Consider the following 17,170-nt stretch of genomic DNA (forward strand, 5'->3'; position numbering starts at 1 on the left):
TATAAATGATTTGGAGGAAAATGTAACTGGTCTGATTAGTAAGTTTGCAGACGACACAAAGATTGGTGGAATTGCGGATAGCGATGAGGACTGTCAGGATACAGCAGGATTTAGATTGTTTGGAGACTTGGGCGGAGAGATGGCAGATGGAGTTTAATCCAGACAAATGTGAGGTAATGCATTTTGGAAGGTCTAATGCAGGTAGGGAATATACACTGAATGGTAGAACCCTCAAGAGTATTGCAAGTCACAGAGATCTAGGTGTACAGGTCCACAAGTCAGTGAAAGGGGCAACACAGGTGGAGAAGGTAGTCAAGAAGTCATACGGCATGCTTGCCTTCATTGGCTGGGGCATTGAGTATAAGAATTGGCAAGTCATGTTGCAGCTGTATAGAACCTTAGTTAGGCCACACTTGGAGTATAGTGTTCAATTCTGGTCGCCACACTACCAGAAGGATGTGGAGGCTTTAGAGAGGGTGCAGAAGAGATTTCCCAGAATGTTGCCTGGAATGGAGGGCATTAGCTATGAGGAGCGGTTGAATAAACTCATTTTTTTCTCACTGGAACGACGGAGGTTGAGGGGCGACCTGATAGAGGTCTACAAAATTATGAGGGGCATAGACAGAGTGGATAGTCAGAGGCTTTTCCCCAGGATAGAGGGGTCAATTAATAGGGGGCATAGAGGGGCAAGGTTTAGAGTAGATGTACAAGGCAAGATTTTTACGCAGAGGGTAGTGGGTGCCTGGAACTCGCTACCGGAGGAGGTGGTGGAAGCAGGGACGATAGTGACATTTAAGGGGAATCTTGACAAATGCATGAATAGGATGGGAATAGAGGGATACGGACCCAGGAAGTGTAGAAGATTGTAGTTTCGTCGGTCAGCATGTTCGGCACGGGCTTGGAGGGCCGAAGGGCCTGTTCCTGTGCTGTACTTTTCTTTGTTCTTTGTTCTTTGAAGTCCACCAGCTGCTCTGGTGACCACTGGATGGGCAGTACAGGCCCTTTGCCCTCCACCATCTTGACCTGTGGCGCACTAATATTGTCCTGTTCCACCAGCTCCCTTGCTCTTGATCCACTCCTGTCTGTCGATTCATCCACCAGCCACATCAGAGGAGTTGCACTTTCTCTTGACACTCCTACACATCTTTCCATCCAAAATTCCACCCCTCAAACAGGCAAAGGACCGAAAAAATCCAGCTTGAGCGGGAGCTACCAAATGTGCGACTGCTTACTCCATGGTCGCCACTGGAAACCGCTATATTTAAAATTGTTTTAAATGATTGTCTTTATTATCTTCCTTATTTGATTATTCCAAGTAGGGCTTGAAGCAAAAGTATCCGTTCATTGGGCAAAATTGCAAAAATTGCTGCCAGGGCTTACTGTCACCCGTAATAGCCCAGGCAGTAGTGGTAAAGGGTAGGGGAACACGGAAGAGTGGAAAATCCTTTTGGTGACCGTGTTCATTTGTGGCGCATATGGATGGAAGAGTCTGCAAGATTTTTTGTGGGGAGTAGCGAGTGGAAATCCAAGTCAGGATGGAGTCGTGGCCGTAAGCCTCGTCACCTGAATTGTCTATCATTTTCCAGCATGGTCCACCCTGAATTTATTTAGCATCAGGGAAGAGCATTCTGGCCTTACAATCTGCTGCACAAAGCAGGCATGCAGTTATGGTGTGGTTTTATGCTGTACAGATCTGGGGCGTCATTCTCCGACCCCCCGCCGGGTTGGAGAATCGCCGGGGTCTGCCGTGAATCCCGCCCCCGCTAGTTGCCGAAGTTTCCGGCACCGGATATTCGGCAGGGGCGGGGATCGGGCCGCGCCGGTTGGCGGCCCCCCCCCCCCCCCGCTCGATTCTCCGGCCCGGATGGGCCGAAGTCCCGCCGATAAATTGCCTGTCCCGCCGGCGTGGATTAAACCACCTTTTGAACGGCGGGAAAAGGCGGCGCGGGCGGGCTCCGGCGTCCTGGGGGGCGCGCGGGGCGATCTGGCCCCGGGGGGTTGCCCCCACGGTGGCCTGGCCCGCGATCGGGGCTCACCGATCCGCAGGCGGGCCTGTGCCATGGGGGCCACTCTTTCCCTTCCGCCTCCACCAGGCGGAAGAGACTCCCTCCACTGCGCATGCGTGGGAAACTGTCAGCGGCCGCTGCCGCTGCCGCGCATGTGCCGCCCGGAGATGTCATTTCCGCGCCAGCTGGCGGGGCAACAAGGGCCTTTTCCGCCAGCTGGCGGGGCGGAAATTCCTCCGGCGCCGGCCTAGCCCCTCAATGTTGAGACTCGGCCCCCAAAGATGCGGAGCATTCCGCACCTTTGGGGCGGTGCGATGCCCGTCTGATTGGCACCGTTTTGGGTGCCAGTCGGCGGACATCGTGCCGTTTCGGGAGAATTTCGCCCCTTAACTGGGTTGCTAACTCTTGCTGAATGTTTTCTTGGAATTTTATCACATGATTTCCCATCTTCTATTGCCCCACCTTGCCAAACCACCTTATTTCCTCATCTCCAATAATTATATAACTATTAAAATGAAAATATTCAAATGGTAAAAAGCACATTTTTTTCATGTCCCAATGATTGATCTCTTGGGCGGGATTCTCGCAATCGGCACGATGTCCGCTGACCGGCGCCAAAACCGGCGCAAATCAGTCCGGCATCGCGCCGCCCCAAAGGTGCGTAATCCTCCGCATCTTGAGGGGCCGAGCCCTAACCTTGAGGGGCTAGGCCCGCGCCGGACTGATTTCCGCCCCGCGAGCTGGCGGGAAAGGCCTTTGGTACCCCGGCAGCTGGCGCGAAACTGACTTTGCTGTGCGGTGCATGCGCGGGAACGTCAGCGGCTGCTCACGGCATCCCTGTGAATGCGCAGTGTAGGGGGTCTCTTCCGCCTCCGCCATAGTGGAGACCATGGCGAAGGTGAAAGGAAAAGAGTGCCCCCACGGTACAGGCCCGCCCGCGGATTGGTGGGCCCCGATCGCGGGCCAGGCCACCGTGGGGGCACCCCGATAGTATTTACTATTTAAGGGGGCCAGATCGCCAGGATCCCCAGGACCTCGGATCCCCGCCCGCGCCGCCTTGTCTCGCCCCTTGTGGTGGTTTGATTCTCGCCGGCGGAACAGGCATTCCAGCAGCGGGACTTCGGCCCATCGCGGCCGGAGAATCGCGGGGTGGGGGGGGGGGGGTGGGGGGTGGGGGGGGCGCCGCCAACCGCCGCGATTCCCTCCCCCGCCGAATATCCGGTGCCGGAGAATTCGGCAACCGGCGGGGGCGGGATTCACGCCAGCCCCCGGCGATTCTCCGACCCGGCGGGGGGTCGGAGAATTCCGCCCCTTGAGTTGCACAGAACAATCCAATACTACCTTCAGTGCTGATTTTCAGTGTATGAGTTTTGGCAAATAGGGGAAACACCTTGGCTGCGCCTGATCTCACCAGATGACGATGTACATGCAAATGGTTGAGCAAAAGTAAACTGAGGGCAATGGTGACTCTGATTTCTGCTGTAAAATTTTTGACTAGTCAGTATGATAACTGAAGTGGCCTGGCAGCCAGCTCCACTGAGATTAGCCAACTCAGCACCATTTCGGAACCACACCTGGGACTTTCTGCTCTGTGTGGCTATTATATCATGCTTGAAACATGATGGAAGTTGTTTCTTGGTCTGCACAGTAAAGCAGAACATGATTAATTTTGCCATGGATGCTTCAAGATGTTTTTTGATCTGTTTATAATTTCACAGGCGAGATTTTATAATTTACCAGGAACCAAACCGACCCCCTGCTCATGTAACTGAAAATGGATTTCCTGACACGGTAAGTTACAGTCGACCTGACATAATTATGTACAGTGCCTCTAAGTAGTAAAGATATAAGAAAACCATTACTTAATCAACTCCAGAGAAATGAGAGTATAAGGTTGGGTGACACTTCAGGGAGATTTTGCCCTTCAAATTAGGTCCTGTCTGCCCCCTCAAGCTGATGACACTATTCTATGAAGAGTAGGAATTCTCCCCAGTGTCCTGGCTAACATTTATCTCTCATCTAACATCATTACAACAGATAAACTCATTGCTGTTGTGGGAATTTGCTGTGTGCAAATTAACTGACACATTTCCTATAGTTCAATAGTGACCACGCTTCAGAAGTATTTAATCGGCTGTAAAGTTCTTTGGAATATACTGAGTTGTGAAAGGCAATATGCAAATACAAGTTAATTCTTTCTAAGTATTTACTATTTACAAATCTGAGATAGAACAACACAGGTGAATTCTAAAGTATAATAATAATCTTCATTACTGTCACAAGTAGGCTTACATTAACAGTGCAGGAGCACCAGAAGTTACACAGATGCCTCATCAAAATTGCACTTGGAAGCTCTATATTTGTCATTGAACTCGAGTTCTTGTTTCCTTTTTGATCTTTAGTTGAGTTTCCAACCTCATATCTTCAAACTGACACCACCCATGTCCACCTCTGCATCAACTCATCTACTGCTGAAACCCTCACCTTTGTTACCTCATGACTGAATTATTCATATGCTAATCCGACTAGCCTCCAATCTTCTACCCTCCCCAAACCTTGAGCTCCTCCAAATTTCTGCATCCACATTATAACTCACACCAAATCTCAATCACAAATCATCCATGTGATGGCTGATCTAGCTGGTTCCGAGATGGGTAAGGCCTCTATTTTAAACATTTTCATCCTCGTTTTCAAATCGCCCCACCCCAAGTATGTATCTTGGTAACCCCCAGCCCACCCACTTCAAAATCTCTATGCACTTCAAATTCTCTTGTGCATTACAGATTATCACATACCCTGCACATCTTGAGGTTGTGGGGGTGAAACCCACACATACATGGGGAGAATGTGCAAACTCCACACGGGCAGTGACCCAGAGCCGGGATCGAACCTGGGACCAGCAATGCTAACCGTGCTGCCCATCATGCACCACTGTTGACAGATTTACCTTCAGCTTTTTAATCCCTGGATCTGGAATTCCCTTCACAAACCCCCTCTGCCTCAATTTCCTCCGTTCAAGATTCTCCTTAAAACCAACCTTGTGGTCATCTGCTCTAAATTTTCTATGTGGTTCTGTGTCAAATTTTGTTTGAGAACACTCCTGCAAATGCTTTGGGGCATTTTTCTGCATTAAAAGGGATATCTAAATGCAAATTGTTGTTGGTGGTCGAAGAACTTTGTAAGTTGCCCGAGGTGATGACCTAAATATTTTGACATTGCTAGGTTCCATACCAGAATGTTTCTGAACTTGGTCTGAACTCTGTCATTTTAAGAGGAAACTCTAGAAATGGTTCACTGACAAGTGTTTTCTGTTAATCCACCCCCAAATGCGTGTGAAAGTTATAAATCTGACTTGCAGGCTTTTTTAATTTAAACGATATGCACATCCTAAATGAAGTAATTTTAGGCCTGTTTTCCTAATGTCCACACCAGTATTGCCAATGAGGCTGTCTGAGGTGACTTCAGGGGGAAAGGGACAGGAGGTGGTATGAAGGGTTGGGGGAAGGGCTGCTCAGTGGAAGTGTTGCTCACAACAGAGCCTGGCCTGAGAATCGATCTGTTGCTGCTCAAGAGAATAGGCACATCACTGAAGCAGTCCTGAAATGAATGACCAATTTTGATTGTGGCTGGAAATTAGAATTCAAATAAAAGGTTCCTGAAATGATATTTGTCAGGAGCAGAGTGACCTGGGTGTACATGTGCATAAGTCATTGAAGATGGCAGGACAGGTGGAGAGAGCAGTTAGTAGAGCATACAGTATCCTAGGCTTTATTAGTAGGGGCATAAAAGTACAAGAACAAGGAGGCTTTGCTGAACTTGTTTAGGACACCAGCTAGACGTCAGCTGGAGTATTGTGTACAGTTCTGGGTGCCACACTGTAGGAAAGCTGTTAATGCATTGGAAAGAGTGCAGAGGGGGTTTACAAATATGGGGCGGAGTTCTCCGCTCTGCGGAGAATCGGCGCCACCGGGGCCGCCGTGGCGCTGGTCGGGGTATGCGGCGACTCTCTGGCACGGGCCGGCGCGCCGATTCTCCGGCCTGGATAGGCCGAGCGGTCGTCAACAAAAAGCCGAGTCCCGCCGGTGCCGTTCTAACATCCTCTGAGCCGGGGTATCTTGGCGTTGAAGGGTCCGGGGGCAGCCTGTGGGGGGGGGGAGGGGGGGTCCAACCCCGGGGGGGGGGGGGGGGCCCTCCGTAGTGGCCTAGCCCGCGATCGGAGCCCACCGATTGACGGGTTGGCCTCTCTGTCGGTGGGGGCCTCCTTTCCTCCGCGCTGGCTCCTGTAGCCCTGCGCCATTTGCCGTCGGGGGCCGGCACGGGGAAGAAGGCCACTGCGCCATCTGGCGCCGGGCCAACTGTGCATGCGCGGACCCAGGGCGCCGGGTTCATGCAGGGATCGGCAGCTAGAGCGCCGTGGGCCGCTCCAGCGCCGTGCTACCCCACTGGCCCGGAGAATCGGGTCTTGGAACGGGCGCCGACGCCAGAATAAAACACTCCCGTTTTTAAGCTGGCGTCGGCACTTAGCCGCCCATGGTTCCAGGGATGAGAAACTTCATCTATGAAGATAGATTGGAGAGATTGGGACTGTTCACATTGAAGAGAAGAAGGCTGGAGGAGATTTGATAGAGATGCTCAAAATCGAGGGGCTGGACAGAGTAGATGGGGAGAAATTGTTCCCGCTTGTAACAGGATCAAGAATCAAAGGGCACAGATTTAGTCATTTGCAAACGAAACTAATATGATGTGAGACTAACATTTTCACACAACGAGTGGTTTGGGTCTGGAATGCACTGCCTTGAAGTGTGGTGGAGGCAGGTTCAATCAGGCATTCAAGAGGGCATTAGATGATTGTTTCTATTCAAATAATGTGCAGTGTTATGGGGAAAACACAGGAGAATGGCTCAAAGACATAATGCTAATTCAATGACCCAGTGCTCGCACGACAGGCCAATGCCTCCTCCTGCACCATACGAATTCTGTGGGTTGTGTTCGCAACTGTAGGAACAGCCTTAAACGTAACTTGTCCCATTTTAGTTTCCCAAATTTAAAGATTGCATGTTTTTTATTTTGTAACCAACTGCAGGATCTTTGCCCTGCCAGTCTTGGTAGCCCAGCAGCCATTTTGCACTATCCAGAGCATTAATTGACGGGAGGTGGGATTTCACCCAGGCTCGGAAATTTGATGTAGATTAGCAACCAACTGATGTCCAGTGATGATGATAATAAGGCTAATGGAACAATTTCTTCTCTTGACATGCATTTAGGTCTTGTTGTGCTTTTCAAATGGAAATCATTATGACAGTGTCTATCCTAGAACGTTTGTGGATGCTGCAGCCCTTTGCCAATGTAAGTACTCTGATTTTAATTTGCAAGTTTTGTTGTCTATAATTTGGAACTAACTATTCAAGACTTCCAATCATACATTCTTGAAAACAAAAAAATTCTGTGTTTTTTAAAAAACAAATTAAAAGAATGTTTAATTCATGCAAATACATACCTTCCTCCAACTGAATGTCTGGATGCAAACTTCTATTTTGCCCCTTGATTACTTGGATGCCATGCGTTTTTCCATTTAGTTATGTTGCTTGGAGAACTGCTTTCACTTTCAAATAAACGCTGGATGTCAATGTGGAAGTTAAAGAAAACAATTGTGTACTCTTACTGAATGAGGAAGCAGTAGCTGTTATCTGAATTATAGGACTCGTTGCAGAGTACATCATTTATGATGACTCTATTTCAAGACCACCATGCATGTACAAAGCAACATCTAGAAGTTTTAGAAGAAGAAAAAAATCCAATTAAAGGGCAATTTAGCGTGGCCAATCCACCTACCCTGCACAACTTTGGGTTGTGGGGGTGAGACCCACACAGACACGGGGAGAATTGTGTAAACTCCACACAAACAGTGACCCATGGCCGGGATCAAACCCGGGCCCTCAGCGCCATGACGCAGCAATGCTAACCACTACACCACCGTGCCGCCCCTCAACATGTAGAAGTTAAAACTTGGAAGGAGAATATTGAGGCCAATTAATCCATGTTAGTATTCACCCACCATGAAAACAAATAACCCTAAACTGGTTTATCTGCTTTGCTCCCATATTCCTACAACACTTTTTTCCCATTCAGTTATCTGATATTAATGTTGTAAGTTTACATAGTTTCTGCCCCCATCAACTAATGTTGGCAGCGAATTTTGATGTCTTGTATGCTTTGTAAAAAAAGTTGCTATCTACCCTATTCCATCCTTCCATAATTTTTAAACACTTCTGTCATATTGCCCCATAATTTTTATTGTTCTAAAGTCAAACGACAGATTCCTTAAGCCTTCCATCATATTAGTCTTTCCTTCTATCAGCCAGCCTCCTAATACATTTGCCCTCGCTAAAGTCTCAGTATCCTTCTATAGTACAGAGCCCAATGCAACGGAGTATTGTCGCTGATATCTTAAGGTTTTAAAAAGGCTCATTATTACCTGTTGGCTTTTATGTTCAATGGGTCTTGAGATAAAACCTAGAATTCAAAGAACAAAGAACAAAGAAAAGTGCAGCACAGGAACAGGCCCTTCGGCCCTCCAAGCCAGCGCCGACCATGCTGCCCGTCTATACTAAAATCTTCTACATTTCCGGGGTCCGTACCCCTCTATTCCCATCCTATTCATGTATTTGTCAAGATGCCCCTTAAACGTCACTATCGTCCCTGCTTCCACCACCTCCGTCGTTCCAGTGTAGTGTTCAATTCTAATTCAATTCGCCACACTACCAGGAGGATGTGGAGGCTTGAGAGAGGGTGCAGAAGAGATTTACCAGGATGTTGCCTGGTATGGAGGGCATTAGCTATGAGGAGAGGTTGAATAAATTTGGTTTGTTCTCACTGGAACGACGGAGGTTGATGGGCGACCTGATAGAGGTCTACAAAATTATGAGGGGCATAGACAGAGTGGATAGTCAGAGGCTTTTTCCCAGGTTAGAGGGGTCAATTACTAGGGGGCATAGGTTTAAGGTGCAAGAGGCAAGGTTTAGAGGAGATGTACGAGGTAAGTTTTTTTTACACAGAGGGTAGTGGGTGCCTGGAACTCACTGCCGGAGGAGGTGGTGGAAGCAGGGACGATAGTGACGTTTAAGGGGCATCTTGACAAATACATGAATAGGATGTAACCAGCGCTGCGAGAATCATGCCTGGCTGCTCGGAGAATCGCCGCTCACCGTTTGCAAAAGGCGAGCGGCGATTCTCCGGCCCGGATGGGCCACCCCAACACGACAGGTTCTCGCCGGCGCCGGCCACACCTGGTCGCTGCCGGCGGTAACTGCGCAGGAACGCTGGGGGGCGGCCTGTGGGGGGGGGGGGTTCCTGCACCGGGGGGCCTCCGATGGGGTCTGGCCCGTGATTGGTGCCCACCGATCGGTGGACCGGCCTCTCTAAAGGGAGACCTCCTTTCCTCCGCCTCCCCGCAAGATCCATCCACCATCTTCTTGCGGGGCGGCCTCGGAGAGGACGGCAACCGCGCATGCGCGGGTGACGTCATTTACGCGATGCCGCTTTTTCGCAATGCCACTCCTAGCCCCCCGGGGGCGGGAGAATAGGGGGCTGGGAGCGGACTCCGACGCCGGAGTGAAACACTCCGGTTTTCACTCCGGCGTCGGGACTTTGTCTCCATTTCAGAGAATCGCGTACCTCACATTTGTCCGGATTAAACTCCATCTGCCATCTCTCCGCCCAAGTTTCCAAACGATCTAAATTCTGCTGTAGCCTCTGACAGTCCTCATCGCTATCCGCAATTCCACCAACCTTTGTGTCGTCCGCAAACTTACTAATTAGACCAGTAACATTTTCCTCCAAATCATTTATATATACTACGAACAGCAAAGGTCCCAGCACTGATCCTTGCGGAACACCACTAGTCACAGTCCTCCAATCAGAAAAGCAGCCTTCCATTGCTACTCTCTGCCTTCTATGACCTAGCCAGTTCGGTATCCATCTTGCCAGCTCACCTCTGATCCCGTGTGACTTCACCTTTTGTACCAGTCTGCCATGAGGGACCTTGTCAAAGGCCTTACTGAAGTCCATATAGACAACATCCACTGCCCTACCTGCATCAATCATCTTTGTGACCTCCTTGAAAAACTATTATCAAGTTATTGAGACACGTCCTCCCCTTCACAAGACCGTACTGCCTCTCGTTAATACAACCACTTGCTTCCAAATGGGAGTCGATCCTGTCTCGAAGAATTCTCTCCAGTAATTTCCCTACCACTTGCGTAAGGCTCACCGGCCTGTAGTTGCCTGGATTATCCTTGCTACCCTTCTTAAACAAAGGAACAACATTGGCTATTTTCCAGTCCTCCGGGACATCACCTGAAGACAGTGAGGATCCAAATATTTCTGTCAAGGCCTCAGCAATTTCCCCTCTTGCCTCCTTCAGTATTCTGGGGTAGAGCCCATGAGGCCCTGGGGACTTATCCACCGTAATATTTTTCAAGACGCCCAACACCTCGTCTTTTTGGATCTCAATGTGACCCAGGCTATCTACACACCCTTCTCCAGACTCAACATCCACCAATTCCTTCTCTTTGGTGAATACTGATCCAAAGTATTCATTTAGTACCTCGCCCATTTCCTCTGGCTCCACACATAGATTCCCTCCCCTGTCCTTCAGTGGGACAACCCTTTCCCTGGCTACCCTCTTTTTATGTACGTGGAAAAAGCCGTGGAGTTTTCCTTAACCCTATTTACCAATGGCTTTTCGTGACCCCTTTTAGCCCTCCTGACTCCTTGCTTAAGTTCCTTCCTCCTTCCTACTTTCCTTATATTCCGCACAGGCTTTGCCTGTTCCCAGCCCTGACAAATGCCTAGATGCAAATTCAATTAGGTTTTTTGGGGGCTTTACCAATTTTGATGAATTTACTTTACCATGTTCCACAAAACTCCTCCGATCAGAGGGCAATCACTCCAATTTTTTACCAAAATTATACCATGCATCACTAACATTGAATTCCACCCACCAGTTTCGCTAAATCTTATCAGTATCCTGTTGCAGCCTATTTGGTTTTGTAAAAGTAAACACTAATTTGGTAGAATCTTCAAATTTCAATATTATTCCCTCTAGGTCTATATTCAAATCATTGATATGAACAGAAGTGGCTCCAAAGTTGAACCTTGTGGTATGCTAGTACACATGCAAACACGTGGGGGGGTGGAATTGGCCTTATTTCCTATGGTCTTCTGCAACTATGGCGACTTTCATACAGTAAGAATGTCTTTATAAAATCAGATTGCAGGGATGTAGAAGGATTTTCAATTTGTAGATTTGCAGGTTGGTTTCCGCCCCATCGAAGGTTAATGCTACGTTTGAAGCCTTTTATCGAAGTCTGTTCAAATCGGAGCCCCATAATGAAGTTCCTGGAAGGGTTGTCCTTCCCAGTGGTGGAAAGGGAGAGAAGGGAGGAGCTGGAATCCCCATTGGGACCTGAGGAGGTTATGAAATGTATTGGCTTAATGTAGTCTGGTAAAGTTGCGGGCCTGGATGGGTTTCCAATCAAATTCTTTTGAGAAATTTCCGGGGCAGTTGATCCCACTGTTTTTGGACATGTTTAATGATTTCCTGTCCCGAAGGGTATTGCTGGTTCCATTGGCACAGTCCTCTATTTCCCTGATTTTGACCAAGGATAAGGACCTTGCAGAATGTAGGTGGTATCGGCCTATCTGGCTGTTGAATGGTGATGCCAAATTACTGGCTTAAATGTTAGCAATGCGGTTGGAACCCTGCCTTTCAGGGCTGATTTCGGAAGAACACATAGGTTTTGTCAAGGTTCGGCAGATGTCGGTCAATATATGTTGATTTTTAAATATTGTTCTTTCCCCCTTTCCAGTGCCCGAACCAGAGGTGATTGTCAGTGTTGGGCCCACAACTGTTCACAATTTACATAGATGATTTGGAGTTGGGGACCAAGGGCAATGTGTCCAAGTTTGCAGACGACACTAAGATAAGCGGTAAAGCAAAAAGTGCAGAGGATACTGGAAGTCTGCAGAGGGATTTGGACAGGCTAGGGTCCGGCAGATGGAATACAATGTTGACAAATGTGAGGTTATCCATTTTGGTAAGAATAACGGCAAAAGCGATTATTATTTAAATGATAAAATATTAAAACATGCTGCTGTGCAGAGAGACCTGGGTGTGCTCGTGCATGAGTCGCAGAAAGTTGGTTTTCAGGTGCAACAGGTGATTAAGAAGGCAAATGGAATTTTGTCCTTTATTGCTAGAGGGATGGAGTTTAAGACTAGGGAGGTTATGCTGCAATTGTATAAGGTGTTAGTGAGGCCACACCTGGAGTATTGTGTTCAGTTTTGGTCTCCTTACTTGAGAAGGATGTACTGGCACTGGAGGGTGTGCAGAGGAGATTCACTAGGTTAATCCCAGAGCTGAAGGGGTTGGATTACGAGGAGAGGTTGAGTAGACTGGGACTGTACTCGTTGGAATTTAGAAGGATGAGGGGGGATCTTATAGAAACATATAAAATTATGAAGGGAATCGATAGGATAGATGCGGGCAGGTTGTTTCCACTGGCGGGTGAAAGCAGAACTAGGGGGCATAGCCTCAAAATAAGGGGAAGTAGATTTAGGACTGAGTTTAGGAGGAACTTCTTCACCCAAAGGGTTGTGAATCTATGGAATTCCTTGCCCAGTGAAGCAGTAGAGGCTCCTTCATTAAATGTTTTTAAGATAAAGATAGATAGTTTTTTGAAGAATAAAGGGATTAAGGGTTATGGTGTTCGGGCCGGAAAGTGGAGCTGAATCCACAAAAGATCAGCCATGATCTCATTGAATGGCGGAGCAGGCTCGAGGGGCCAGATGGCCTACTCCTGCTCCTAGTTCTTATGTTCTTATGTTTTAAGTGGACGCCAAAAAAGTATTTGATAGGGTCGAGTGGGGGTGCCTATTTGAGATTTTTGGGAGGTTTTGTTTCGGGCCAAAGTTTATATTTTGGATTCATACAGGACTCCCACTGCCAATATTCGCACAAACTACTTGAGCTCAGGCTAGTTTAAGTTGAATAGGGGTACGAGGCAGGGTTGTCCATTCTCTCCACTTTTGTTTGCTTTGGTGATCGAACCACTGGCCATAGCATTAAGATCTTCTAGGGAGTGGAGAGGGGTTAAAGTGGAAGGGACGGAGCATAGGGTGTCCTTGCATGCAGATGATTTGCTTCTTTATATCACGGACTCGGTGTCCTTGGCGAGCAGGGTTCAAACGGTTAAAACAAATGCCCTTTTTCAGTGTCTCCCCATTTTTCTCCCCAAATCGTTCTTTGCTCGGGTCAACAAGGTGATGGCTCCCTTCATTTGGGCAAGCAAGACCCCGAGGATTCATTGGGCATTTCTACTCGCAGAGAGAGAGAGAGAGAGAGAGACAACCGGGTGGTTTAGCCTTACCTAATTTGCTATTTTATTACTGGGCAGTTAATATTGAAAATGTACTGGGATGGCTAAAGGTTCCGAATTCCAATTAGGGCAGATGGAGGCGGGCTCTTGTAAATGAAAATTAACCTCAGCCGGTTCAGGAATTGAACCTGCTCTGTTGGCATCGGTCTGCATCACAAACTAGCTGTCTAGCCAATTGAGCTAACCAACCTCCCTCTTACTGTCTCGTTCCTATGGCAATTTCTCCTTCTACTTTATCTCAACAAGCTCAATCCTGAAACTTTTATTATCAGCCCTTATCCTAGTGTTCTAGCTTTTGGGTATATTTTCCCTCTTTAGTTGGATTTTGTCTTATTGTGCTCTACTTCCAAGTTGTTCACCCACACTTAATTTACACAATCTATCTTCTTGCTCATAACAAGATAAAACAATCCCTCCACCCTAATAGTTATGCTAACATACACGCCAGTGGCAGACTAGTTGGAGCATCTCTGGGGAGGAATGGAAAATGGTTCTGAGTTTAGATTTCAGCCATGGTAGCCATTTGAAATCAGCACCTTTGCCTCAGATGTCACCTGCCTCATCAATTGTATGAATTTGGGGAAAAACTTGAATTCAAACTTCAGGCAGTATTTACATAAGAACTGATCATCATTGAATCTGCGTGAATTCCAAGTAGTTCCGATTTAATCAGAATCCGGCTGTATTGTGCACATTGGCTGCTACAATTCAGTGCAGTTAACATTTAAATGCTGTATATTTGTTATACTGGGGAGGTTCTCGTATAAAAGAAAATGGGTTAAACTGAAGTTGTGGGGATTCGGGGTAACCCCGGAGTCATCACTGGAGTACTTAAACGTAGAAATATCACTGTGCTCCCAGCCCAGAAGTTTCAGGGCCAGTGCATATAAAAATGTAAACTTGAACTTTCTTTTATTTTGCAGCCATTCTTTATGAAATGCTTTACCAGAATGTATTCAAGGTTGATGTTGCTGCAGTAATGCCTGCAGTGCTGGATGAAAACAGCGAAGTAAATGGACAACACCTCAATGCCAGTGAAGATTCCGATTCTGATACTGAAATAGTAATGTTTGGGTAAGCAATCAAATTGAATACAGATTTTACAGGACAAATCCAGAATTTTTAAACAAGGAAAAGATTCAAGGGGCAGTGAAAAAAGGGACACCATCAGATAGGCGATACCTGGAAATTTTACCAAAACCTGATAGCAGAGTAAAATCAATATCAAGGCCTGCATCTGCAGATTTTTGAATGGAAACCAATATTCTTAATGGCACTCTGTTAGCTCCAATGAAGGCATTGAATCGAGACGGTAGGAAAATAGCTGATGGTTGGCACAGTGGTTAGCACTGGGACTGTGGCGCTGAGGGCCCGGGTTCGAATCCCGGCCCTGGGCCACTGTCCATGTGGAGTTTGCACATTCTCCTCATGTCTGCGTGGGTTTCATCCCCACAACCCAAAATTGTGCTGGTTAGGTGAATTGGCCATGCTAAATTGCCCCTTAATTGGAAAAGAAAAATAATTGGCTACTCTAAATTTAAAAAAAAGAAATAGCTGATGGTGTCTGTCTCTTTTTTTTCTCTCTGCCTCTCTCTCACTTTGTCACACACTGCTGCTCTCTCATTCACGCGCCCACTTGTGTGCACTGCCAACGTGTAGCTTCCCTTGGGGTATTGCCAGTGTTTCTGGAATGAAATAAACATATCAAATCTTGTTTGTCTATTATTCAGTGCAGGAAAAGACCTACTAGACCATCTAGCCTATCCCAAATAGTTGTGATGCCTAATGGATGATTGGATTGGATTTGTTTATTGTCACGTGTACCAACGTACAGTGAAAAGTATTTTTCTGCAAGCAGCTCAACAGATCCTTAAGTACATGGGAAGAAAAGGGAATAAAAGAAAATACATAATAGGGCAACACAGGATATACAATGTAACTACATAAGCACTGGCATCGGATGAAGCATACAGGGTGTAGTGTTAATGAGGTCAGTCCATAAGAGAGTCATTTCGGAGTCTGGTGACAGTGGGGAGGAAACTGTTTTTGAGTCTGTTTGTGCGTGTTCTCAGACTTCTGTATCTCCTGCCCGATGGAAGAAGTTGGAAGAGTGAGTAAGCCAGGTGGGAGGGATCTTTGATTATGCTGCCCGCTTCCAGGCAGCGGGAGGTATAGATGGAGTCAATGGATGGGAGGCAGGTTCGTGTGATGGACTGGGCGGTGTTCACGACTCTCTGAAGTTTCTTGCGATCCTGGGCCGAGCAGTTGCCATACCAGGCTGTGATGCAGCCCGATAGGATGCTTTCCATGGTGCATCTGTAAACGTTGGTAAGGGTTAATGTGGACATGCCGAATTTCCTTAGTTTCCTGAGGAAGTATAGGCGCTGTTGTGCTTTCTTGGTGGTAGCGTTGACGTGGGTGGACCAGGACAGATTTTTGGAGAGGTGCACCCCTAGGAATTTGAAACTGCTAACCATCTCCACCTCGGCCCCGTTGATGCTGACAGGGGTGTGTACAGTACTTTGCTTCCTGAAGTCAACTACCAGCTCTTTAGTTTTGCTGGCATTGAGGGAGAGGTTGTTGTCGCTACAGCACTCCACTAAGTTCTCTACCTCCCTCATGTATTCTGACTCGTCGTTATTCGAGAAATGGCCCACTATGGTCGTATCGTCAGCAAACTTGTAGATGGAGTTGGAACCAAGTTTTGCCACGCAGTCGTGTGTGTACAGGGAGTAGAGTAGGGGGCTAAGTACGCAGCCTTGCCGGGCGCCGGTGTTGAGGACTATTGTGGAGGAGGTGTTGTTGTTCATTCTTACTGATTGTGGTCTGTTGGTCAGAAAATCGAAGATCCAGTTGCAGAGTGGAGAGCCAAGTCCTAGGTTTTGGAGCTTTGATATGAGCTTGGCTGGGATTATGGTGTTGAAGGCGGAGCTGTAGTCAATAAATAGGAGTCTGATGTAGGAGTCCTTGTTTTCGAGATGCTCTAGGGATGAATGTAGGGCCAGGGAAATGGCGTCTGATGTGGACCGGTTGCAATGATATGCGAATTGCAGTGGATCAAGGCGTTCTGGGAGTATGGAGGTGATGCGCTTCATGATCAACCTCTTGAAGCACTTCATTACGACTGAAGTCAGGGCCACCGCACGGTAGTCATGTGGTCTTCTTGAAGCAGATGGGGACCTCGGAGTGGAGTAGGGACAGGTTAAAGATGTCTGCGAATACCTCTGCCAGCTGTTCCGCGCAGGCTGAGTGCACGACCAGGGATCCCGCCCTGTTGCGTCGCCTTCTGAGGGTTCACTTTCAGGAAGGCCAATCTGACTTCGGAAGCTGTGATGGTGGGTATAGGTGAATTATGGGCTGCTGGGGCACTCGACAGTGGATTATTGGTTACCTGCTCGAACCGAGCTTAGAATGCATTGAGTTTACCGGGGAGGGGTGCGCTGCTGCCAGAGATACTGCTCGGCTTCGCTTTGTAGCCCATTATGTTGTTTAGTCCTTGCCACAACCGCCGAAGAGTCTGTCTGACTCCATCTTGGTTTGATATTCTCTTTTGGCATCTCGGATTGCTTTGCGGAGGTAGTACCTGGATTTCTTGTATAGGTCAGGGTCGGCTGCCTTGAACGCCTCAGCTCTGACGGCAAACTTGTTTGGAGCCATTTAATCTCCTGGGAGAGGCGAAAAGCTGAACACTGATCCCTGCAGGTCACCACTAGTAACTGGTCTCTG

The 17,170-nt window shown here is 47.8% G+C and overlaps 1 protein-coding gene across 2 annotated transcripts in view; it reads left to right on the top strand.

Annotated features, from left to right (window-relative positions):
- Positions 1-17,170, top strand: part of otud4 (OTU deubiquitinase 4) — a 189,761-nt gene that overhangs the window by 78,793 nt on the left and 93,798 nt on the right. For both annotated transcript variants that reach the window (XM_072496128.1, XM_072496129.1), the window contains 3 exons: positions 3,725-3,797; positions 7,271-7,352; positions 14,368-14,518. In XM_072496128.1, coding sequence (XP_072352229.1) covers positions 3,725-3,797; positions 7,271-7,352; positions 14,368-14,518 — 306 coding nt within the window. The remainder of the gene's footprint in view (positions 1-3,724; positions 3,798-7,270; positions 7,353-14,367; positions 14,519-17,170) is intronic.

Source organism: Scyliorhinus torazame, chromosome 3 (assembly GCF_047496885.1).
Source record: "Scyliorhinus torazame isolate Kashiwa2021f chromosome 3, sScyTor2.1, whole genome shotgun sequence".
NCBI classification, from domain to species: Eukaryota; Metazoa; Chordata; class Chondrichthyes; order Carcharhiniformes; family Scyliorhinidae; genus Scyliorhinus; species Scyliorhinus torazame.